The 25,277-nt window shown below is 36.6% G+C and overlaps 5 protein-coding genes across 6 annotated transcripts; 1 reads left to right on the forward strand and 4 right to left on the reverse strand.

Moving 5' to 3' along the window:
• The first annotated feature begins 1,174 nt into the window (after nucleotides 1-1,174).
• LOC121761397 (non-specific lipid-transfer protein 8-like) lies at nucleotides 1,175-1,838 on the forward strand. The gene is made up of 2 exons (XM_042157047.1): nucleotides 1,175-1,549; nucleotides 1,642-1,838. Exons 1-2 carry the CDS (start codon nucleotides 1,215-1,217, stop codon nucleotides 1,649-1,651), a joined length of 345 nt encoding a protein of 114 aa, XP_042012981.1. The 5' UTR covers nucleotides 1,175-1,214; the 3' UTR covers nucleotides 1,652-1,838.
• Nucleotides 1,839-2,432: 594 nt separating this feature from the next.
• LOC121762715 (chromo domain protein LHP1-like) lies at nucleotides 2,433-7,545 on the reverse strand. Its single transcript, XM_042158678.1, has 6 exons — nucleotides 7,133-7,545; nucleotides 7,002-7,027; nucleotides 6,844-6,930; nucleotides 3,680-4,462; nucleotides 2,830-2,890; nucleotides 2,433-2,719 (listed from the first exon to the last, which is right to left on the reverse strand). The coding sequence occupies exons 1-6, from the start codon at nucleotides 7,436-7,438 to the stop codon at nucleotides 2,666-2,668; spliced, it is 1,317 nt and encodes a 438-aa protein (XP_042014612.1). The 5' UTR covers nucleotides 7,439-7,545; the 3' UTR covers nucleotides 2,433-2,665.
• A 4,145-nt stretch (nucleotides 7,546-11,690) lies between these two features.
• On the reverse strand, nucleotides 11,691-12,713 carry LOC121761421 (B3 domain-containing protein Os04g0386900-like). The gene is made up of 3 exons (XM_042157071.1): nucleotides 12,611-12,713; nucleotides 12,252-12,377; nucleotides 11,691-12,161 (listed from the first exon to the last, which is right to left on the reverse strand). Exons 1-3 carry the CDS (start codon nucleotides 12,638-12,640, stop codon nucleotides 11,844-11,846), a joined length of 474 nt encoding a protein of 157 aa, XP_042013005.1. The 5' UTR covers nucleotides 12,641-12,713; the 3' UTR covers nucleotides 11,691-11,843.
• A 1,098-nt stretch (nucleotides 12,714-13,811) lies between these two features.
• LOC121761325 (B3 domain-containing protein Os04g0386900-like) lies at nucleotides 13,812-14,900 on the reverse strand. 2 transcript variants are annotated; one of them, XM_042156978.1, is made up of 3 exons: nucleotides 14,847-14,900; nucleotides 14,464-14,571; nucleotides 13,812-14,339 (listed from the first exon to the last, which is right to left on the reverse strand). In XM_042156978.1, the coding sequence occupies exons 1-3, from the start codon at nucleotides 14,871-14,873 to the stop codon at nucleotides 14,031-14,033; spliced, it is 444 nt and encodes a 147-aa protein (XP_042012912.1). In that variant the 5' UTR covers nucleotides 14,874-14,900; the 3' UTR covers nucleotides 13,812-14,030. The 2 variants fall into 2 exon arrangements, with proteins under 2 accessions (XP_042012912.1, XP_042012911.1); XM_042156977.1 differs by having other exon boundaries at nucleotides 14,440-14,571.
• Nucleotides 14,901-22,533: 7,633 nt separating this feature from the next.
• LOC121762559 (xylulose 5-phosphate/phosphate translocator, chloroplastic-like) lies at nucleotides 22,534-24,111 on the reverse strand. Its single transcript, XM_042158457.1, has one exon. It carries the CDS (start codon nucleotides 23,939-23,941, stop codon nucleotides 22,715-22,717), a length of 1,227 nt encoding a protein of 408 aa, XP_042014391.1. The 5' UTR covers nucleotides 23,942-24,111; the 3' UTR covers nucleotides 22,534-22,714.
• Between the last annotated feature and the right edge of the window lie 1,166 nt (nucleotides 24,112-25,277).

A 25,277-nucleotide genomic window follows, 5' to 3' on the forward strand; every position in this document is an offset into this window, starting at 1 on the left:
CTGATAAAACTATCGGACAAATCAACGAGTGCACGTAGGTCACTCGAATTCATAGGAATGGGTATACATCGATGCTGAATATTTGAGGTCGACGACAACTCAAAACTACCAGCAATTGTTCCATATACACGACGACACAACACAAATTTCATGAGTACGCTTACGTACGTGAACCCAACTCCAACTACTTTGTTAAAAACGGCAAGAAAACTCATTCTTAATTATGAAAAATTCGAGCTAATTGAGTTTTAGTGTAACAGCTGGATGTGCTATATTTGGCCGAATTATTAACATAATTGCATATAGGTGAGGCATCATTTTTTGATCATGAAATTCCTGATCATGCTTAACTGGTTTTAGTTCTTTCTGTATGTCTTCATATTAATTAATGATATATTGAACCGTCTTAATTCATCTACTCAAATCAGATTAATTATTTCTGTGTTAGGGAATTCATGCATGATACGTAGCGGAAAATACTGCCTATAAATAGATCTAAATTATTAATTGTTATTGCTTGTTGAGCATTTAAACACAATATATAGGGTGTAGTTTAGTTTACACAATATATTGATCAAATCCACATGCATTGTCAATCTAATGTAGAAACAATTCCTTGGTACACAGTTCAACCAAAAAAATCTAGAAAATCTATACATACTAATTAAACTAAAGCATACAAAATCAAATGTTTTTCTATTTTTTAAACTTCCTAATTTCGAATTTGACAAAAGAGTTATTCTACCTTTTAAATTTCCTAATTTCGAATTTAACAACCCTAATAATGATGTGTCGAAATTAAATAATAAAAATAACTATATATCCTAAATCGGTGGAATAAAATCTACCGTGATTACAAAATTAAACTAAAGCATACAAAATCAAATGTTTTTCTAATAGAAAGTGAGTAAAAGTCATCATACACCTTACATAAGTTATCTAATAACTCCAACAAAAAATAAAAATTAATTGAACCCCTCCAATTTTCACTCAAACTAACTTGAAATTTTCTCAAAAAGTGGAGTAGGTATGGTATATACTCAAACCCTCAAGTTAACCAGCACATAAACCCTCTTTAATTTCTCCTTCACTTGACTTTCCATCAAATCTCTTACACGAAAACCCTAAAAACATTATTTAATTAAATTTCCTCCTTATAAAATCCCTAGAATTAATAAAGCAACACACAACACCTCAACTTTCAATAAACAAACATGCCTTCTTTCACTCAAGCAATCCTCTTCCTAGCCGTGCTTGCGGCTGTGGCATCGCCGTCGCATGCGATCACGTGCAGCGACGTGATGAAGGACTTGAGGCCGTGCATCAACTACCTCAAGAGCGGGAGCGGGACGCCGCCCCCTCCCTGCTGCGCGGGCGCCTCCAGCCTAGCCGCATCCGCCACGGCCAAGGCCGACAAGCAGGACGCCTGCAACTGCATCAAGAATGCTGCTAAGAGCATCACTATCAAGCCGGGGCTCGCCAAGGCTCTTCCCGGAAACTGTGGGATCTCGATGCCCTTTCAAATCTCTCCTAATGTTGATTGCTCTAAGTGAGTATTGTTGATGGATTTTGGCTTGGTTGTGTGTGTGTTTAATTTGATGACTAATTGATTAATTTATTGTGATTTGTTTTTTTTTGTAGGATCAGTTAAGATGGATGGAAGGAAATTAATGTGTGTGATGATGCATGGATTTATGTTAGTGTATGAGGAATAAGATGTAATTTTTTCTCTTCTTTGGAGGCTAATTGCATCTCTTATTTGTACTCTTCTTGTATGCTCTTTTTGAGAGTATACATGCATATGTATTTCTATTTATGTTTGTGAGTTTTTTCTTCAATCTTGGATTAAAAATATTTATTTATATATGTGTAAAAGACGTTATATTCATGGACGTAATATGATTATATGCATACATACATGATTGTGTTAATGTTAAATTTAGTGACAGATCCAGGAGTTGATAATTAACTCGAGGTCTTTTTTATAAAGAATTTTTTTTATCTATAAACTGAAAACGGAGGCACGCAATCAGTGCTTTTGAAAAGAAAATAACTTGAAAATTAAATTTATAGTTTAAATCAATAGAAGCTCATTGACAGAATATCTAAATACTTTATTTAGAATGAAGGGACACAATTTTTAATCAAGACAAGAAGACTAACTATTAGTACATTTGTCAAACAAGGTTTGCATACATTATGACAAAAAGTGCATCCTAAACTATTGTCTGGATTCATTTTTATCCACATTAAATAAATCCCATCAAAATAGTAAATTGCATCCCAAACATTTGTGTGGATTCAATTTTATCCACCACATCAAATATGTCTAATCAATTAAATTAATTAAATCGACCTCCAAGAAAACTTCATTAACACTTTCAAAGCATCAATTCAAAATTCAAATATGTTTGAAAATGCACATAAATCAATTAAAAAGAGAACATATTTATAAACTTAACCCGCAACAAGAACAGTTTAGATTTTATACAAATCCAACATTATTTACCACCCTTCCTATAGGCACTCTGCTAAATGTCTTAAAACTGTGGTCCTTTTTTGCAACAAACTACAGCAATAAACAAAGAGAAACATGAAAAACACCAGTAAACAAAGAGTAACATGAAACGATGTTGCTTCTGATTGTGTGCCCTCGGCCGTTTAATCATTTTGGTGAAGTCGGGTTGTACCGTAAATGTTTCTCATAAAAGTCTATCAGCTGCATGATAATTGGAGAAAATAAAATAGAGAGTTAGCGATATGAGTTCACATATGATCAGATTCATGTTTCTCAATGAAAAATGCAACAAAGCAACTAGAAAAACTTACCAAAAGTGGATTGTTCGCTTTCAAATATTGGTTATCCACTATTAATTTGGTTCCATCAGCCCTGCACCAGAATGAAATCATTGTAACAGAAGAAACATGTATGAAGTTAGACTCATTTCTGGAACAATGTCTCTTGTCACTAATCTAGTCATTGTTGATGAAAAACTAGCAATGAGCAACCATATATTAAGTATGTATATGGAGAGACCGTAACAGTACCTAAAATAAACTTAGTAGTAATATAATGATACCACAAAGTGATACTCCCTCCGTCCCACACAAGATGACTCATTAATACAACAGACTACAAAAGGAATATAGAGCAAGTTATGCTATCTCTTCGTCTTAGAAATCAACCATGGCTAAACTAAAACAAACCTGAGTTTTTTTTTGTGATTTTAGATGAAATAAAATAAATGTGCAGTGAGAAATGGTTTTCCACTATAACAGAAGCAATTTGATAACTTTATAAAGTAAAAGGAAATGCAGTGGCAAAAAATGACAAGGAACAGAAAGTAGTGCAAAAATAGGAGAATGGTGTGATCAAAATTTACTCAATGAAGATGTAAGTGATACTGGGAACTGGGAGGGGCAAGGAATTTACCTTACTCAGATATTTGATCCTCGAGTGAAATTGCACAATCATGAAAAGTTTGTGACTTAATTTTGCTAATATTCAAGAGTCATGTCAAATTTGTAAAAAAGGGATGAAGGTCGAAGCTTCATAGCTATTTTGTTTTTAAAATTATTATCATCTTTTGTGCATTATCTCCTTGAATTGAACAAATAAACAAAAGCATAAAATTCATCAGAAAAAAATGAAGTGGACAATGGGTATTGGATCACGAACCTTATGGCCTCAAAGGCTACCAGGACTTCTTGGTCATTCCCAGATATGGAAGCCTTATAGCTTACAGGCTTGACAATTTCGATGATGGTATAGAAGCTTTTGGAATCCTCATATTTACTCTTGCAACTCATAATGGATACAGGAAACTCCGATTTTTGAACATTTATGGGTATGAGTGTAGCACTTGCCGGGGGTCCATTTGGTGCACCATCCACAGAGCATGATTCTGGATTTTTTATGAACCTCTTGACGACACCAGATTTCCTCTTTTTAGCTCCAGTAACACGACCTAAATGGACTGGCACTGCATCTTCTACATCCATCTTCTTTAATCCGTTCGCCAAGGTATCCCCTCCTGTTTGTTGGACTTCTTGGGATGCTATAGCAACTCTGTCAGTGTTTTCTGAATTTACCACCATCGCTCCTTTCAGTTCACACAGTTTCATATCCAACTCATTTTGCGCATGATCTTCTTCTCTTGTAACAGAACCCATTCCCCCACCATTCTCATTTACTTGCTTGGAGGTTTCTACACTCTTTGTGACACTGACATTATTCTCGTCATTCCCATTCGTAAAACTCGATTCATTGAGTCCGGGAAAGGAGATGGGCTCCTCTACAATCCTGATCACATGAGGAGGCACATTATAATTGGCAGATGTAGAAGACCTCTGCTGCTGCTGTTGATGATGATTATGAGGCAGCTTTTTCTTGGTTTGAATGTTAGCTACACCAGCCTTGCGCTTTCTCTTTCGCGCCGACTTACTCTTCCCAGTTTGCAGGCTACGGATCCAACAGAAATTTCAACAATTCAAAACCACAAAGAAAAAAGCAGGAAAAGAAAAGCACTAGTCAGGGGCTCGTTTTGGGTGATTTTATAAAATAGGTTCCCTGAATGGAACCTTTTGTAATTTGTTGTATCAAAGGAACGCCAATTGTAATGGCATGTTTAAAGAGAAATACACCAATGCTAATGGCATGTTTAAAGAGAAGACAGAGGCTTACACGTCAGTAGAATTTTCAATGAAACACGTGCCAATTCTACGTTGTCTTCAAATTTTTAAATAAACACGTGTCATCAAATATAGCGCGTTTCTCTTTGAACATGCCATTAGTGACGTGTTTCCCTTTCATAAAATACAAAAAAAGTTCCCATTTAGGAAACCTTTTTTCTAAAATCACCGAAAACGAGAATTTCATCCTAGTCAGGGACTAAAAAATTACTACTAAATATTCATTTTATCATCTAATTGACAAGCACATTAGCTAGCACTGAAAGGATAAAACATACAGTGACAAAACAGAGAATAAAACAATTCAAAATTTTTTAAAAAAGAAAATCTTTCTTCAAATGCATCATTAACATCTGAACACTGCAACAAATTCAAAACCATAAGGAAAAAAAGGGGAAAAGAAAAGCACTTTTTGGTATTAAAGGCAAACATGCCAATTCTAATGGCGTGTTTAAAGAGAATCACACCAATGCTAATAGTGTTTAAAGAGAAGATGGAGGCTTACACGTCAGTAGAAACTTCAATGAAACACATGCCAATTCTACAGAGTGTTCAAATTTTCAATGAAACACGTGCCATCAAAGATGGCGTAATTCTCTTTAAACATGCCATCAAAAGTTCCCATTTACGGAAATATTTTTCTAAAATCAACGAAAACGAGAATATGATCATAGTTAGGGACTCAAAAATTACTAAATGAAGTATTCATTTTATGATCTGATTCACAAACACATTAGCTAGCACTGAAAGGATATAACATACAGTGACAACAGAAAATAAAACAATTCAGAAAAAATTTAAAAACAAAACCTTTTTTCAAATGCATCAATAACACCGAACACTGTGACAAATTATTAACTACTCATTTTATTCACAAACACATTAGCTAGCACTGAAAGGGTAAAACATACAGTGATAGAACAGAAAATTACATAATTCAGAAAAAATTGAAAAAGAAAACCTTCTTCAAAGACATCAATAACATCCGAACACTACGACAAATTCAAAACCAGAAAAAACAAAGCGGGAAAAGAAAGCACTAGTCCGGGGCTCGTTTTGGGTGATTTTATAAAATAGATTCGCTGAATGAGAACCTTTTTTGTAATAAACAAAAAACATGCCAATCCTAATGGCACATTTGAAGAGAATACACCAATGCTAATGTCGTGTTTAAAGAGAAGACTAAGGCTCACACGTCAGTAAGAATTTCAATGAAACCCGCGCCAACTCTACAACGTGTTAAATTTTTTATTAAACATGCCATTAGTGACGTGCTTCCCTATCATAAAATACAAAAAAAGTTCCCATTTAGAAAATCTTTTTTTTAAAATCACCAAAAACCGAGAATTTGATCCTAGTCAGGGACTCAAAAATTACTAGATATTCATTTTATCATCTGATTCACAAAACATTATCTAGCACTGAAAGGATATAACATAAAGTGCCAGAACAGAAAATAAAACAATTCAGAAAAAATTATTAACAATTCATTTTATCATTTGATTCACAAACACATTAGGTAGCACTGAGAGCGTAAAACACACAGTGATAGAGCAGAAAATAAAACAATTCAGAAAAAAATAAAAAAGAAAACCTTTCTTCAAATACATCAATAACATCCGAACACTAAGACATTCAAAACCAGAAAGAAAAAAAGCAAAGCACTAGTCAGGGACTCGTTTAGGTGATTTTAGAAAATAGATTCCCGGAACGGGAACCTTTTTTGTATTCAACGGAAACATGCAATTCTAATGGCGTGTTTTAAGCGAAATACACCAATGCTAATGGTATATTAAAAGAGAAGACGGAGGCTTACACGTCAGTAGCAATTTCAACGAAGCACGCGCCAATTCTATAATTTGTTCAAATTTTCAATGAAACGCGCGCCATCAAAGATGGAATTTTTCTCTTTAAGCATGCCATTAGTGACGTGTTACCCTTTCATAAAATACGACTATAAGCTTCCGGAGACCTATTTTTTCAAAATCACTGAAAACAAGAATTCGATCCTAGTCTCACAGATTACTGAATACTTCATTTTATCATCTGATTCACAAATATATTAGCTAGCTAGGCACTGAAAGGATAAAACATACAGTGATACAACAGAAAGTAAAACAATTCAGAAAAAATGAAAAAAAAAAACAAAACCTTTCTTCAAATGCATCAATAACATCAGAACACTGCGACAAATTCTCCACCGGCTCCCAAGTATTCGCCGCCTCAGACCACCCACGCCTTTTAAAAAAACACACAATTAGCCGTTACATATCAAAATAGACTGCCATTTCAAGTTTCAAACCACTCACCATTTAATCAGATACTGCAATTGGCCCTGCAATTTTTCCACATTCCAATCAATCAACAAATCAAGCTCGATTTCATCCCTCAAATTTGAAAAAAATGCATTCTAAATTGACAAAAGCAAGCAACAATTCACCTTCCTCACTCGCTTCCTGCGCACGGCCTCAAGCTCGTAGAATCCATCGGCGAGCTTCGTCCTCTCGCCTCCAGCCTCCTCAATTGGAACGTTTTCGTCCTGCTCGTACTCTCTCTCAGCTTCGGAATCTTCCTCGTCTGCGTCGTCCTCTTCCACAGGCTCCTCCGCATCGTCGCGCTTCCAGCTGTCAGCTGAATTTTTCAGGCTGTCCTCATCGCCGGCGTCGGCGGTGGGGAGGTCGGAGGAAGGAGGTGGTGACGACTCAACGGGGTCAGAATTGGTAATCCTCTTTTTCCCTGTTTTCATTTCTCTCTCTCTGTCTCTCACACTACAAAGCGGATTTCTCTCTCTAGAGTCCACCTCGGGTTGGCTGCAGAGGGTTTCCAGCCTTTTTTTTTACAATTTTGCAATGTTATTTTAGAGATTGGAGCCTTTTATTACATCACTTTACCCTAACGGGGTACTTATTTCTATTTGCCTCAAATAGAACTAGTTTTCCAAATATTAATTGTGGAAAAGAAAATTTAAGTAACAACATCACTTTACAGATAGGCTTTAAGTTAATATATGTACTCTACAGACTTATAATCCATATAATACAATCTATATAACTAAATATACTAAGTTCAAACTCAATATACTAAGTTTAAACTCAACTTATTACGAAATTCATGCTCGGATATCATATGACTTATTTACTCCTACATTGAATAACCGGCAACGAAATGGAAGATAACGACAAGTAGGCCTTACCCTAGAGTTCGAAAATCCTTAAACTATTTCAGATTTTGGTGTTTGAAATTAAAATATCTGACAATTAAAGTTGCGGTAGCAATTCGGAGGAATCTCGAACACACTCTAACTTGACGGGCTCATAATTCCATTGTTGGGTGTCCGATCGAAGTTGTAGATATGGACAAATAACCCTTACCCTAGATTTCAGAAGTCGTAATCAATATAAATAAATATGGAGTAAGTTTGAACTAAAGCTACTACCAAATTCGCTCTCCGATATCATGACTTATTTACACCTTCATTGAATAACCGACAACAAAATTGAAGATACCGACAAGTAGGCCTGACCCTAGAGTTCGAAAATCCTCGAACTATTTCAGATTTCAGCGTTCGAAATCGCAATATCGCAATGATAATTAAAGTTGAGGTGGAAGTTCGCAGGAATCACGAACACACTCTTTTCATAGGCTCAGAGCATCCACAATAGGCACGCCCTTCCCATAGGCTAGCACTAGGACTAGCCAAAAACACATTCTGCCACATCATCAAGGACTTCCCACAGTCAGCCACATCATCAGGAATTCCCACAGCCTAGTAATAGGCTACCAATAGGCCAGCCGATGCTCTAGCCAAGCAAATAAATTCACAAATACGGAAAATTCATTTTAAATTGTTGGTGTTTATCTAATATTAAAAAAATGGAGTGCAATGAGTTGTAAATATAGATTATAAATAAAAAATTTAAAAAAATTAAAAATAAAATAAAAAAAATTGGCTAGCCGATCGCTTGTCCGCGCAATAGCGGACGAGCCATCGGCTAACCGTGCTAGTCCGTGAATGAGAGCTCGTCCGTCTTCGGGACGTCCGTCACGTTAGCCTAATGCAATAGTGGACGTCCCTCACGCCCTTCCCGCTAGCCTATGGCTAGTCCGTGCTAATGTCTGCTATTGCGGATGCTCTCACAACTCCCATAATAGATGTCACACTTTCCTTTTTAATTTGGCCCTTAAAAGATGACACATTTCTTTAAAAAAAAAGTTATTTCTCACATTAATATAAATATAATATTTTCTCTCACCACTTAATACATAAAATAACATCCCCTAAAATCTTGTGTCATTACCAAAGTATAGGGATGTCAAATTGGCTAACCCGCTCAGGTTCGGGCCAACCCACTCGGGTTGTCAGGCTATATGGGTGCGGGTTGTTCGGATTGTGAATTTTTCGGGTTATAAATTTTCGGCCCTAGCCCTAAATCTTCGGGTTTCGAGCTAACCCACGGGCTATTCAGGCCCAAAGTGACCTTATGTGTTACTTTATATCCAATCTAATATTCTAACTTATAAAAATAACAGATTGTCGCAAATAGTAAAGTATAATCAAAGTGATCAAGAGATATAAAATAATAACAATTGAAAATTGAAACAAAATACATAAACATATAGCTAATTAGTAGCACACGTGAATTTGACTACAATTAAATGGAAATCATGTATTTAAAAGGAGTTGAATGACATTCTTAATTGTATACCCAAAAAATAAATTCTAAATAGTTAAAAAAAGATAGTATAGATAGTAGTATATAAAAAATAAATTTTATGATGTTGAATGACATTCTTCTACATCAATAACTTTTGAAGCTTCAACCGGATCATTATCTTCGAGAGGAAAGACGTAATGCGGCATTTAATATGAATAAATATTAATTACATCTATATTCCATATAACCCTAACTTTCAATTTCAGAGAGAATACATAATTATCATATATATTACATATCAATGCTGCTTTTTAACATTGTAATTACCATATATACTTCATATCAACGCCGCTTTTAATATTGTAATTACCATATATACTTCATATTAGTATATAACCCAAAATTTTAATTATATTTTTATTTTAAATGTTCAACCCATGGGCTAACCAGCAACCTGCCCGGGCCAGCCCGCATAACCCGCTGACCCAAACGGGTCAGCCCGTGTAGCCCTATTATGTATTTGGGTTGCGATTTTCCGACCCTAACCTTATAATTTTACCGGATTATTCGGATCGACCCGCAGATTTCGAGCTAGTTTGACATCCCTAAGCAAAGTATACTATAGGATAGAAAGAATAGTAATCTTCTTTTTCAATTTTGCAATGTTATTTTCGAGATTTGAGCCTTTCATTATCAGCACTTACATCACTTTACAGTAATGAGGTACTCATTTCTCTTTGCCTGAAATAGAAATAGTTTTCCAAATATTAATTGTGGCAAAGAAATTTTAATAAGCAACTTAACTTTACAGGTTGGTTTTAAGTTGATATGAACTTTTACAGACTTGTAATCCATATAATAAAGGCCATATAACTAAATACACCAAGTTTAAACTCAAGTTATTACGAAATTTATGTTTGGATATTATGTGACTTAATTACCCTTCCTTTAATAACCGGCCACAAAATTGAAGATATCGACAAGTAGGCCTTACCCTAGAGTTCTAAAACCCTCAAACTATTTCAGATTTCAACATTCAAAATCGCAATATCACAATGACAATTAAAGTTGAGGTTGAAGTTCGCAGGATTCTCGAACACACTCTCTTCATAGGCTCATAACTCCGTTGTTGGGTGTCCGATCGAAATTGGAGATATCAACAAATAGCCCTTACTCTAGATTTTGAAAGCCCCAAAACTATTTCAAATTTTGTCGTTCGAATCGCAATGAGAATTAAAATTCTGATGGAAGTTTGCAGGAATCACTAACATACTCTGACTTCATAGGCTCATAACTCCATTGGGTGTCCGATTAAGAAACAAAATGTATATACAATTGGAAAGGTACTCAAATGGTACCCATTTTCCTATGTTTTGGATTCCATAAAGTTAACAAAATGATGTTTGGAAGTGAAGGTTGTGACCATGAAATTATCATATATACACGTGGTCGCGCGTGTTCTCAAACGCTAATATTCTTCTTAGAATTTTCAGCTACAACTATTTAAAAGAATGAGAAAAATAGTCTACCCACATATATTCTTGCTCAAAATTACATGTAAGAACATATAAAAAAAATCATAATCTTAGCAAATTAAAGTGATGGAAATAATATAGGCCATGAGGCAACGATACAAAATGCAAGACACAAAACATATTTCAACCTAGCTATGTCTACTTGCAAACCCTAGTTTTACATGGAAACAAAATAGTGAAACAGAAAGTAATATTTCAAATGTAACATGTTTTGCTGGCTTCTCCATTAGGAATGTGATCACTCTTCACTTTCTTCTTCTAACTTCTTCTTTTTTACTCAAGTTATCTTTCTTCATTAGACCATGTAGCTAAGTAAACCTTCCCCTCATATCTAGCAAGGATGAGGAGCTGATTCCAATTTTTTCAATCCTATCGATAGAGGGAATGTGCCTTAAATCAATCTATGTTTCGTCGCTATTTTTGTTGAAAGGTGGTTGTGCATATGTTTATACTCCTAGAGTTGTATGCAAGAAACAACTTAAGAGAAATATATGTAATTCGAATGTATTAACATTTCACATTTGGGTTATTAGTGCCTATAATATCAAATAACTATTCAAAATCACGAATTTTAAAGTTCGCTAAAAAACCATGGAATTTGCTAAGGGTGCCAATAAATTCCAACGTACTAATTAATCCATTGAGATGAGATGAGATGACATTATATTATATTTGTGGCGTGAAAATAACATAACATAATTAAAAATTGAAAAATATATCGGAAATTCGCCACGTGCCATTAGGCCATATTTCAATTAATTAGCCAACATCCCATATAAAGCTGACCAAGAAATCTGATGGACTGATCTAAAGGAAGATGAAGATGATGATTCATGCAAATTAAATCCACCTACCATAAGACACACTAAGTTAACATAATGAACAGTGAGTCAGAGAAAACATAGATAAGCTAGAGTCCAGACATAAATGTAAAGCTTCTTGATGGTGAAAATAGTGAAAGTTAAATCTCTATAGCTGTCTCTGGTGTCTTGCCATGGGATTGAATCTTGGACACCAGTGCCGGCGGCAGATCCATGGTGTTCCTGAGGATGACAACGTCGAGCCTCAGAATCTGAGTGCTCGACTCCATCACCTCAAAGATGCAAGCATCACCCTCTGCCAGATTGTTATCATCCACAAACGTTTTCCAACCACCACAATCGAACCTCGGCCTGTTGTTGCCTCCAACGTACATCGTCTCCCACTGTTTATCACCATGCCTCAGGACCAAACGCACCGTTACACCCGGAAGTTTGGGAAGAATATGTGTTGGCATACGCTGTGGCAACCAAGATCAAGGAATCATTGATTGATACTCAAAAAATGCACCATTTCGGAGGTTGTAATGAAAAAACAAGAGAATATGTACCAAACAGTGAGGGCGGGTGATATGTGACTTTGTAAGAATAACATCAAAGAAATCCTTATTCCCTGAGAGACAACACTCAACTCCAACTCCATCACCACCTTCATTTCCTTCATCCACTCCACATACCTAAACAAACAACTCAAATTCAACCATCTTTGAAGTAACACCAAAAATTTAACAACACTACAAGTACTAATTTTATTTTAGCAAACAAAAAATCATGTTCAGTGGCTTGAAAAGGACAATGAAAATGAAAATGAAAATGGAGAGAGTGGCAAAAAACATGAGATCAATCAAGCAAACCAAAAATATAAAGTAGGTAGAATTTTTGTAAAGAAGAAATTGGATAGAAGTGTTACCTCCTTGTTGAGTACAGTAGGGAGAGACATCTTGTGCTGAGATAGTGTGATAATCTTCCCTCACTAGAAAGAAAGAAAGAAAGAAAGAAATACTACTCCACTATGTAATTGTAAATGGATACTCAACGGAGTGAACATAGAGTAATTATTGGAGACCCGTGTTGGAACTAGTGGTGGCCCACATTTCTCCATCACTTCCATATTTTTGAAATGGATTCACTTATTACACATTTCCAATTTCAGAATTTATATTCAAATTAACATGTGAAAATTGAAATATCACATTTTTCTACTTTAGTCTTTCTTCACATGGGTGACTAAACACTCTTTTGTCTTAATCGGTGTCCTATTGTTGTGATGGAGAGAAGAATCTATGATTAGTTAATATCAATGAAATTTTACCAATAAATTAATTAATTAATTTAGGTGAATGACATGGTTAATAAAATACTAAACTTCATCTTCTCTTTTCATCCTAGGAAAAATAGCTCATTTAATTTGCACGGATTATAACAAATTACTAGTTGGAAATGTGCTTTGATTAATTTGCACAGATTATATTACACAGAAAATGTGTGATTATTTAGTATATTAGAGATGTTTTTAAGGTTAAAAAATGAAAGAGAATTTGGATTATATTCTAATGGAAAATCTTATATTTCTCAACAAAAAAATTAATGTTTATCGAGTACCAAAGTGCTCGGTAAAACAAGATATACCGAGCACTTCTTGAGAACCTAAGGTGCTTGATGGAAATAGTTCCAAGCACCTGATTATGCTCGGAAATATTCCACAATTCCAAGCGCTTATATGTTTCTTGCTCTTTGGAAAGTATATTTTTAAGAGACGGAGACAATATTAAATAAAAATTAAAAAAGGCAAAGAACTCCATAAAACTTCAAAACATGTACAAAGTGTGATAAATAAATGTTATCCTCAAGGCATGAATTCAAATACCAAATCACCAATTATTCTAGTATGACTTTTTACAATTCAGTGCAGAGTGTACAGGGCCATCTATACATATATAGACATCATAATTGATTTATGTAGGAATGTATGTAGTTGATAAAATTAAAATCCTAACATGCATGTTAGACATTCACAGCTCAGAAGAACGATACACTACTTTTGTTATACTATTAGTAAGTTCATCAAAATGAAAAACAAGAACATAATCACGTGGCATTCAGCCATAATCTAGGATAAAGATTTCAATCATATGGACTAGGCCAGATTGACTAATTGCATTATTAAAGGAGAATGGACATGATGAAGCATGCACATTAAATCCAACTTCCACAAGACAAGACACGAATTAACCTAATTAACAGAGTAGAGAAGAGTAGAAAACATAAACAAGCTACAGTCCAGACTTAAATATGTAAAGCATAATAGTGAAAATAGTGATGCTAAAGCTCTATGGCTGTCTCCGGTGTCTTCCCTTGGATTGAATCTTGGACAGCAGAGCCGGTGGCAGATCCATGGTGTTCCTGATGACGACGACGTCGAGCTTGAGGATCTGAGGGCTCGACTCCATCACCTCGAAGATGCAAGCATCTCCCTCTTTCAGATTGTTATCATTCACGAATATTTTCCAACCAGCGCACTCGAACCTCGGCCTGCTATCGTTTCCAAGATACATCATCTGCCATTGCTTGTCACCATGCCTCAGAACCAAAGGCACCTTCACACTAGGAAGTTTGGTAAGAATATGTGCCGGTGGACGCTGTTGCCACCAAAATCAAGGAAATGCACCATTTATTACACACACAACACACTAAGAATTCAAAGGTTGTAATGAAAAAACAAGAGAATTGAATAAGTACAAGATTAAAAGGAAGGGAGGTGACATGTGAATTTGACAGAATGACATCAAAGAAATCCTTGTTCCCTGAGAGACAGCACCCAACTCCAACTCCAACTCTAACTCCATCACCACCTGTGTTTCCTTCACACACCTAAACAGACATCTAAAATTCAATCATCCATGAATTAACAGCAAAAATTTAACAAGGCTGCTTTTTCTACATAGTATTCTAAAATCCCTTTTAAACTATTTTTAAATTAAAACACACGTCTCAAAAAAATCATATTCGCTGGCTTGAACAAGATCTTTACCCTAAAACATGAGATCCATCACCTCAAACCTAATATCTGGAGTAGAATTTATGTAAAAAAAAGAGAGAAATTGGATAGTAAAGTTCAGGCAGTTTGGTGTTAGTGTTAGTGTTACCTCCTTATCCTTTGTAGAGGACGACATCTTGTGCTGTGATGGTGTGATGTGCTGTGCTATTCTCAATGGAAACGAAGGAGTGCTATATAGAAAGAAAGAAAGGTATAAGGTCATCCACAGTGCTGTCACTAAACCGTCCCTTAAATTACTATTCGCGGCTCCACTGTACTTTTTTACTCCATCCCTTAACTAAGGGACGGAACCTGCAACCCTCCGCCCCTTAACCATTCATTCAATTTCATTTTTTATTTTTATTTCCAACCAAATTCAATTAAAAAAACACACTTCATTAAAAATAAAATAAAATTAACATAAAATAAAAATACAACTTAAAATTCAAAAAAATAAAAAAAGTCATAATTAAAATCCTAAAAAAATAAAAATGACATAATTTAAAATACAATGTTTATAGAAAATAAAAAAAGCTACTCCGCCGGCGAATCATCCCCCGAAGGCGGTGGAGGTGCACTGAAGCCGTGAGGAGGTGGAATGACAAGTTGTGCTGCCATAAACGTAATTCCGTTAAGCCAGGCTTGGTATTGAGCGGGCGTCATGTGGGAAGTGTCCGCCATTGTGGCGGTCATGTACATGGCCATAAAGGAGTTGGGGGATCCCCCGAGCCCGACTGGCTTGATTCGGCTCGGCCCCTCCTCCCTCTAGCCGCCTTCGCCGTATTTCTCCCGTGCGGCCGACGGCGCCCACGGGAGGACCCCCCGGCATCATCTGCCGGGGTCTCAACCTCCTGCGAGGCAAATTCTTGTGGCCCGCTGCCTGAACCGCCCTCACCAGACGAGTATTGGCCACTCGCCGTGTGCTTCGTGCGCTTCGAGGTCGAGCCCGTGCTGGACCGCACACCGCCGGCCACCTTTCCTCGTCCTTGACGACCTCCCAAACATCGACATATTTGAATGTCGGCTCCCGTGGCTCCGCTTTGGTAATGAGCCGCTTCATTCTTGTGGATGGCGCAGAATCGTTTGACCTCTCTGTCGACTCGGTCAAAGTGAGCTCGGAGCATCTTATATGTGCGGTGACGGGACCCCTTAGGCTTAATCTGGTGGTAGGCCTCGGTGACCTTTTCCTAGAAGCACTTCCGGGGTTGTTGATTCCCGACGATGGGATCGTACAAGACGTTGATCCAGGCGTTGTACATCGCCATCGTTTCTTTGGGGCCGTACGGATGTCGGCCTTGATCCTCCTCCTCCGCCCTGGAGCTTCCACCGCCTCGCCCTTCTTCCGGAGTGGGTTCAACGGAATAATCCTCCTGAATCTGGGATAATCCCGGCGAATACCACGAGGCGGAGGGACTGGCATATGCATCCACGTCAAAATTGGGTGGTTGGTACCCTCTGGCGTCGACGAACCGGAACCACCCAATGTGTTGTACATGCTCTCCCAGTCGCCGAACGCGTTGAGATCCCACCCTCCGGAGCTGCCACCGTCGGAGTTTCCGTCGCCGGACATTTTGTGATGAGATGCTAGATGAAAATTGGAGATGAAATGAAGATGATTTGGAAAGAATAGATGTGTAGTTGTGTGTGAAATGAGGATGAATTAGGAGTATTTATAGAGTAAAAAATAAAAAAATAAAAAATAATGGAAAACGGCTATAAACGGTAATATTACCGTTTTCCACTTTTTAATTTTTTTTAAATTAGAATTTTTTTAAAAATGATTTATTGCATCAGCGTGACGATGCCCACTCGCGGGCCGGCGAGTGGGCTTCACGCATGGCGCCGTGGCGCGCCCCGGCGCCTCGGCGCGTGGCGAGACGTCTCGCCATTCGTCACGCCGTGACAGAACACGGAAGGCTGGGGACGGGCTGGAGACGAGACGGGGCGCCGCAACGCGTCACGCCGCCGTCTCGTTCCTTCGTGACGGAATATAGGCCACCCGCGTGACGCGTTGCGTGTGGCCTAATGGACTAATGAATAGGTTTATCCGGTGTGTAATAGTAGTGATCAACTCATGTGATCTCGCCCAATTTTCTAACCAATATCGACACATCTTTTCCAATCCATATTGACTTTCATTTTTTTAGAAAGATACACACACATTCACGCCTTTCCTCTTTAAGACTTTATCATTCAGAGAGTGAAGCATATTATTTTTTTATATAGTTTGTTTTTTTATATTAAATGGTGTAAAAGTAATGTAGTATAGAAAATAAAATAGTGAGAGTCGAACATTTTTATTGTAGAACGTGATTTTATGTAGTTTGCTTTTTATATTAAATGGTGACAAAGTAAAATACTACAGAAAATACAATAAAGAGGGTGATATTTTCAAATGTGTTACATTCTTTTCATTTCGAATGGAATGAAATGAGTACATTATACAATATTGAATTATATTCTTATGGAAACTATAATTTTTCTATCTCTTAAAAATAGAGACTTTTAAGTATGACATGAAGTTTAATATAAAATAACAAAAACATGATTATTTTGGAAGGACGGATATTTTAAGGATATCAAATAGTGATCTAGCCTTTTGGGATAGTGATAGTTATAAACAAATGAAATTTCTTTAAAAAAAAACAACTGAAATATTTGAGGTGTTTTGAGTTGTTAACAATCATAACTACCACACAATTCTCTCGTAGTATTTCCTTCTATATACTCAATTCGTGAGAAAGAGACATGTAAATATTGCATTCGTTCATAAAAGTAGACTTGTTTGTGAACATTATACATATGTTCAGGGCCGTCCCGACAAAATCAGAGGCCATGTGCAAAAATCTAAAATTGAGGCCTACCACTATAGAAAAAAAAGACAATGCATTTTAAAGCTATATGATAATTAAAGAAAAAAAGACAATGCATTTTAAAGAAATATACTATAGAAAAAAAGACAAATTGATGCGTTTGCGCTGCTCCCAATTGCAATGGCCGACGATGGCAGGCGCTGCAGAAGCGATCAACGATGGCTCTGGTGAGCTGGTCCCTGTTGCGGCGTTTGTCGATGAGGAACACCGAACACGAACAGGCGGCTCCCAGGTCTACGATCGGGAAAAGAAACCGATCAGAATTGGAGTCACGGTGCTAGAAAAAGGCCTGGGCGTTGCTATACAAGAGAAATAGCTTTGTTGGGCTGAAAAAATAGGAATACATGTATATGGGCTGAAATATTTCAGAGGCCCCTGAAAATTGGGGGCCCTGTGCGATCGCACAGGCCGCACGGGCCAAGGGACGGGCCTGCATATGTTTTACTGCAAAACTAGTGAAGTAAGAAAGAGATATAGATAAAAAGTGATTGGAGTGTTGTTGTTGGAAAATAAGACTCACCTTATACAAAAAGAGAATTTAATAAGATAGGAACTAATTTATGAAAAAGGCTCAAAATAGAAAAACAAGATTATTTTTATGGACGGATATAGTATTTACGAATTTTATTGTGGAATTATGAATTATATTACGAACTAATTGTCATTTAGTGTAGGTCATATCATGAATAAACCTGAATTTTATGTAATTTGTTTTAGCCTTTTAGGAATCGTCCATATGATAAACCTGAATTTTATGCATATTTTTTCGGGTTACGCTTTTTTATCGAATATCATAAGTATACTCTTGTCTATATAATCCTATTAATTGATTGTTTAATTAATTTGTCAAGTTTTGATAGAAAAAGTGCATAAAAAGAGGCTAAGAAAGAAAATACATACTACAATGTGGAGCGGAAACTAGAAGTTACCATTAACGATACACGGAACGGAATCCTGAGTTTTGAGGAATTGTCCATCTAATTGATTAATTTATATTACAAATTTGTACTCCATTAATTACCTCTTTGTAGTTGTGATACGTTTAGTATTTAATTATTTAGTTGCATTATTTAGTTAGATAATTTAGGGATTGCATATCTTTTTCATATCTTGGTTGTCTTGCTCATTAAGTTAGTATTAGTATTATAAATAGGGCTATTGTTATTCTCTTCAATGAATGAATGAATATATGAATTTACGTCTTTTTCTATTTTATTTTATGCACTTTGTTTAAGCTTGAGTTGTCGACGGGATTCCGCCTCCCGGGACTTCTCTTTTATCTCTTTTATAGTCTCCTGCATCTTGATAAGGCAATTACTCTTATCAAGTTGTGAATGAGACATAGTAGAGATTTTCATTTCGTGATTTTCATTACATTAATGTGGTTTCGTGCATCCTAGTTTGATTAGAATACAACAATGTTGGAACCATAACTGGGTCAAGGTCACGTGATTTGCACGATCACGTGAGTCGTCGATCAATATTTGTTAAAGGTTCCTCTGACCCTGAAGTTCGATGGAGAAAGTACGTGGCCGTGAACGAGGAGAGACGGTCATCAGCTCGAGCTTCTCGACCACAAGTGAAAGTTAAATCGAGGTGCGTCCACGATATTTGGAGATTGCAAAAAGCATTGTGAGAATAAAACACCACCGACGCAACATCTACTACAACAAAAAAAACTGTTAAGGACATTTTTTGTGTGTAATTAAGGATGCTAATTTGTGTTTCTAAATATACAACCAACTCTTCAAAAAATATCCTTATTGTTGGTGTCCCAACTAAAATTAGAGATTGTTAATGAAAGCGTCCTAAAAAAGCAAAAGATTGAGTTAGTTTGTACTTAATTTAAGAATGCTTTCGTTGGAGTCCTAAATTGTAATTTTTTAAAAATTTTACAATAAGTGATTGCATCTTGATTTTTTAGGGTTTAAAGATAGTAGTAGTACTTAATTTTTTGTGGAGCTCCATCACTTTAACGAGCTTAATACAGTTATAGACAGAAAAAACTGCAACGCCCCAACAAGAAAATGGTGCACAAAAATGTATCACATTGGATTGAATTTAGGAAAAAATTATTTTGTGGGATATTAGCTCCAGTGTTTTAAAAACCGAACCGAACTGGCCGGTTCGACCGCGAACCGGTAAGCAATCCGGTCCGGTCAGCCTTAAAAACCACCTGTACATTCTGTCGCTTTGAACCAGTTGACTCGGCGGTTAGACCAGTAATCGGAAACCGGTTCTTTATGTCTCTTCATAAAAATCATTCAAATTTGTAGTGTCCAAGGATTGAACAAAGACCTCTTGGGAGGTTAGGAAGACCTATACCACTCCACCACATGGATTTGAGTGGTATTCATTGAAGAGTAATGATTCATATATGTATTAACTATGAAAATTTTCATATACACTAATAAAAAATTCATATTATAATTAATAATTATAAATTACAATATATTTACTCGTATCATCCATTTAGTTATACTTTATCATTCACTAAATTAATTATTTTTATGTAAAATTAATCATAAATAAGTTAATATACATCTTTTTTCTCTTTAGATAGATACGTATGAATATCATTTTTTATGAGATGAATTGAAATTTCTATTTAAACATTAAGACATGTAACATACATAAAATAATAAAAAAAATATTTAACCTATGCAATTTAAAATTATGTCGTGTAACTATAATATCAGAAAGAGAAATGACGATATCTCACCGAATCTGAAGTTGAAAATTTATAAAATACAACATAAATGATGATACTCATATATTAAGCGAGAAGCTTTTTGATATATATTATTAATTACATTTTATTGTTTTATAAATATTAGTTTTCATAATTTATATTTGAATATATGCTATAATATTGCTTCACTACAAGTATATTAAGAAATAATATGAACTTTATTTGTTCTGTATCCACAGTGGATAAGGGAATTGTACATGATCTGGTCAATTGACCTATCTCTATTACAAGAAAGGAAAGAATCAATTGAAGATGAATATCAATTTCTAGAGTCAAAAGATATCGGAAAAATATCATGAATAAGTTATGCAGAGCAACAGTACTTCTATACGAAAAAGTATTCAATTCAATACGTACAACACAAAATACCGTTCATCATTTTTTACTCTCTTATTATTAATGACTAATATATCATTCTCAACTATTTCAACATTAAATCGGTTGTTGTGCTTAGTTATGTAATGTATCTTTAATATACTAACTAATTTTCAATGTTTTCTTGTTTTTCTCCATAATTTTATTTTTGAATATAAATATATGAACTTTAAACATTTTTAATTTAACCCCGACAAGCAATTCCGGTCAAATTTCAGTTGATGTGAAGTACACTTGTCAATTACCATCTACGTGGCGGCGAAAGATGACAATAAATCTAAATTTTCTATGATTTTCCTCCTAAACTTACATATTTCTAACTTAAATACATAAACTACGAATTTTTCTGATTTTCCACCTAATGAACAATTTCAATCAAAATAAAATTATTTTGTGATTTAATCTAAATTTATCCTTTTCTAAATTATAATTTTTTATTGTTGTGGACAATAAATCTTTTTTAAATTATCTTGAAATATGTCTAATGTCTTGAAAAAATAACAAACTTTAAGAGATGTAGGAAATTGAGATATTAGTGAGTTTTATCTTTCAAATTGCATTGGATTAGAATGATAATTGTTTTCATCTTTATATACGCTTTATTTTTGTGATTTAACATTATGTGTAGTTTTTTTTATTTATTTAAATGATGTGTTCTTATAGAAATTAATGAATTACTATTATTTAAAAAAAATTCATTCCCTTTATATTTTAATATATAAATGTATACTCATACCTGAATTTTAAAAGTGTTGGGTGTTAAATAATTTTTGAAAAATCTATCACTAGGGGGAAAATAAGAAAATTCTACAAGTTTGGGGGAGGATGATAAAATCTCAAAGTTTGGAGGAAATTTTAGAAATTTTGAAAGTTTCATGTATTACTTTTTTCTATTCAGAAAACATCGTTTGACTACTCATTGTTTTTTGCCATATGGCCCATTCGGCAAACAAGTCAACTTCAATTTATAGAAAAATTAATTATTTATTACTCCCTCCGTCCCGCACTACTCGCACATTTCCTTTTGGATACGGAGATTAAGGAATGAGTGATAGACAAAGTCAACAATTACGGCTGTAGGTATAAATTGTTACTAAAAATGGAAAGAGTGCAAATAACTTGGGACGCCCAGAAAGGAAATAAGTGCAAGTAGTGCGGGACGGAGGGAGTATAATTTTTAAATTGTTGACAGGATAATAAAATTTCATAAATATTGTAGTTTAAAAAAAATTATATTGACTCTATTCATGAAACATAAATTTGGAAGTGAATGACACAAGTTCTAATGCAAAATTAGTAAAATAAGAGACGAATAAAGATAAAAGTGATTGATATGTTGTTAGTAAAGATAAATTTCCCTTCATTAAGGATAAAATTTTACCACTTTTGTAAACAGAGATAGTATGAAATTGGTGATTCATAAACTAAAAAATGAATAAAAAAGTGGTGAAATGGTGGGGTTGCACTGCTAGGCCAATATGATATCAGTACCTTTGATCTAACATACCCTCCTAAACATACAAGCTTACTGTTTATAGTATTTGTAATAGTATCACTTTCTCCACAAAATAGAGGCAAACATAAAAACCTAACACTACACACAGCAGATAAAGATCTGGACTTGAAGAATGATGGCATCACAATTCACATCCTCTACTTCCATTCCACTCATCATACTAATTCCATAAGAGCTTCAACCAAAGAAAATTAAAAAGATTGTTCAAGGAGTCACTAATCTAAAGAGGCATCCAAGAAATCTCAACACACAAGGGATTGATAAAAATAAAAGACAGTCATAATCTGGAAAGCTTTAACTCAACCATGATCCCAAACCATTCACCATTTCACCAAAAACAATTAGAATTAATGTCAAAAGCTTTATTCAGTCCAAAATTCCTAACAAGCAAGACTAAAGGCAGTCCAACTTCTGAACCAACATGAAATGTAGTAACAAGTAAAACACCTCCTCATGCAATTCTACTCCTTCTTCTCAGCTCCTTCGATCTTTGGCTTCTTCGCTGTCGCCTGCGAATACAAGAACGTCCCGAAAATGGCAATGGCGGATCCGAGAGCATTCAGAGGCCGGACCGGATTCCTGAACACCAAGACACTAGCTATGATCACCACAACTCTCTTCATTGTGTTGCCAACAGAGAAGGTGAGGGGGCTAATGTCATCGAGGGCCTCATACGAGGACTGGTTATAGAGGTGATAGAATATCCCAGATACCAACACCCAAAGGTAAAAGGTTGATGGATTAACGCTTGCAACGGCCTTATGATACCCGGCAACCCATTGGGAGCCTTCCACAAACACTGCCACCGGAAACAGATAAAACAGAGAGAGTATTGTGATCCAACCATACAGATTCAACCCATTCACCTCTTTAAAACGATGCAAGCTCTTCTTAGAGTAAACATTACGAAGCACAAACCCTACATTGCTAATCATAGCACCCCACAGCCCCCCAAAATTGAAGGAAACCTCAGTCACAGCAGCTAATGAGCAACCAAACACAATAGGGAGGATCGAGAGCCACACTTTCAACGGGTACGAATCACCAATCAACGACGAAAACACAACCGTGAAAACAGGCTCAGCAGATTTAATGACATGAGTGAATGAGACAGCAACTTTAGAGAATGAAACACAAGCTGAAATGTGGCCTACAGTGTGGAAAAGTGCAGGTCCAAGAAGAGCTATAATGAAAGATTTATCTATTTTCGGGCATGGCTGCAGCTTAGAGGACCAGAGCATTAGCATCCAAACAGAGCCGCAAAATAGCTGAAACGATGCGAGAAGCCATGGATACGGGAAGATATTCAAAACCTTCTTGTTGTAAATATTGAAAACAATATTTTGAAAATACCACAGCCCGAAGACAATCGCTAGCTTCTTGTTCATGCCGGACTTCGGGGCTCCGATTTCTCCATCCGGGCTCGATTCTTGCGGGGCTCCAGATGCTGCTGCCCCGACCTTCTGAGATGGGAATCTTGAAAATCCCAAAGGGAGCACCCGAAACCTCCCAAAATCCGATCTTGATTCGGGGATCCGGAAAATGGGGGCGGCGGGAGAGAATCCATTAACCTGATTTCTGACTGATTGAGCTCTGTTTCGATCCAGAAGGGATCCGTTAATGCGGTGTCTGTTGCTGGGTTTTGAGAGAATGACATTTGAGGGCGGAAGAAGGTTTAAAGATAGCATTTTTACTGCAGATTTTTCGACAAATGGAGTTGGGGAGAAACTGGGGAGGATAGGTTTAAGAGTAGAAAAACTTGAATATGAAGGAGGGGCGCAGCGCAGCGCAGCTACCCCCAATATTAAAGTAGCAGGGTTTAGGTTCGGCGCATATGCTTAAGGGAAAAATAATTAAATTTTCTTTTCTGTAATGACAGGATGGATCTTGATTCGATTCGTTTAAACTTTAAATAAATCGTACGTGTCTAAACCAAAATAGTGAAGAAGAGCGCTAGTGGGCGATTGTTAAGATGCTCCTGCTCTTAACGGGAATATCCTGACCAATTCCACCAAGTAACACTCGTTCCGGCGTCTTCAACAAGAAGATCGGCGGCTGAAACAAAATCTGGCGCGAAGATTCACTCTTCGTCGGCAGAATACAAAGGTTCAAAGTATTACGCAATTTCTTGGGCAAAATAATATTCTTCATTCATAAGATTTTCGGAACAATGAAGAGCCCTATTTATAATCTATGGACCCTAGGGTTGGTTCGACCTATCCTAACTACATCGGGAAAGAACCAACAAAGAAAACCCGACGGAAAATAATAAAAACGTTAATTACATAATGACTAACTAATTACCAAAAATAATTAAATAACAAAAATAATTAAATGACCAAAAGACTCTAACTAATTAAAGGAATCGGTTGGGAGGTTTCAACCGATCCCTTGGCCTCAAGCTCCTGCTCGGCTCCGCGTCTCTCTCTGCTCTCTCCTCGTTCTCGGCTGGTGCTCGCTCCTCGTCCTCGGCTCTCTCCTCGTTCTCGGCCTCGTTCTCGGCTGGTGCTCGCTCCTCGTCCTCGGCTCGCTCCTCGTTCTCGGATGGTGCTCGCTCCTCGTCCTCGGCTGGCGCTTCCGTCAACTGCTCGGCAGCCGTTTCCCCTGCTACACTCACGTCCAATGGGGTTGGTGTGGATGCATTCGTAACAACTCCCCCCTCCTTAGCAGCACCCTTGTCCTCAAGGGGGAGATCTGGAAATCGCTTGCGGACTTCCGTCAGCGGCTCCCACGAGGGTGAGTCCGTTCCATCCGACCAACGCACCAACACGTGCTCGACCGCCTTTCCCTCATGCCACAAAATCTGAGACTCCAAAATGGCCACCGGATGAGCAATGGGTCTGACCCCGCTGAACTTGTCGGGCAGAGGAACCACTTCATCCCCCGCCACGAAAGCGCGCAACAAGCTAACATGGAAAACATTATGCACCCGACTCCCCTCGGGAAGACGCAGCTTGTACGCCACCGGACCTATCTTCTGCAGAATCTCAAAAGGTCCATAAAATCTCTTCGCCAACTTAGCCG

Source organism: Salvia splendens, chromosome 13 (genome assembly GCF_004379255.2).
Source record: "Salvia splendens isolate huo1 chromosome 13, SspV2, whole genome shotgun sequence".
Classification (NCBI taxonomy): domain Eukaryota; kingdom Viridiplantae; phylum Streptophyta; class Magnoliopsida; order Lamiales; family Lamiaceae; genus Salvia; species Salvia splendens.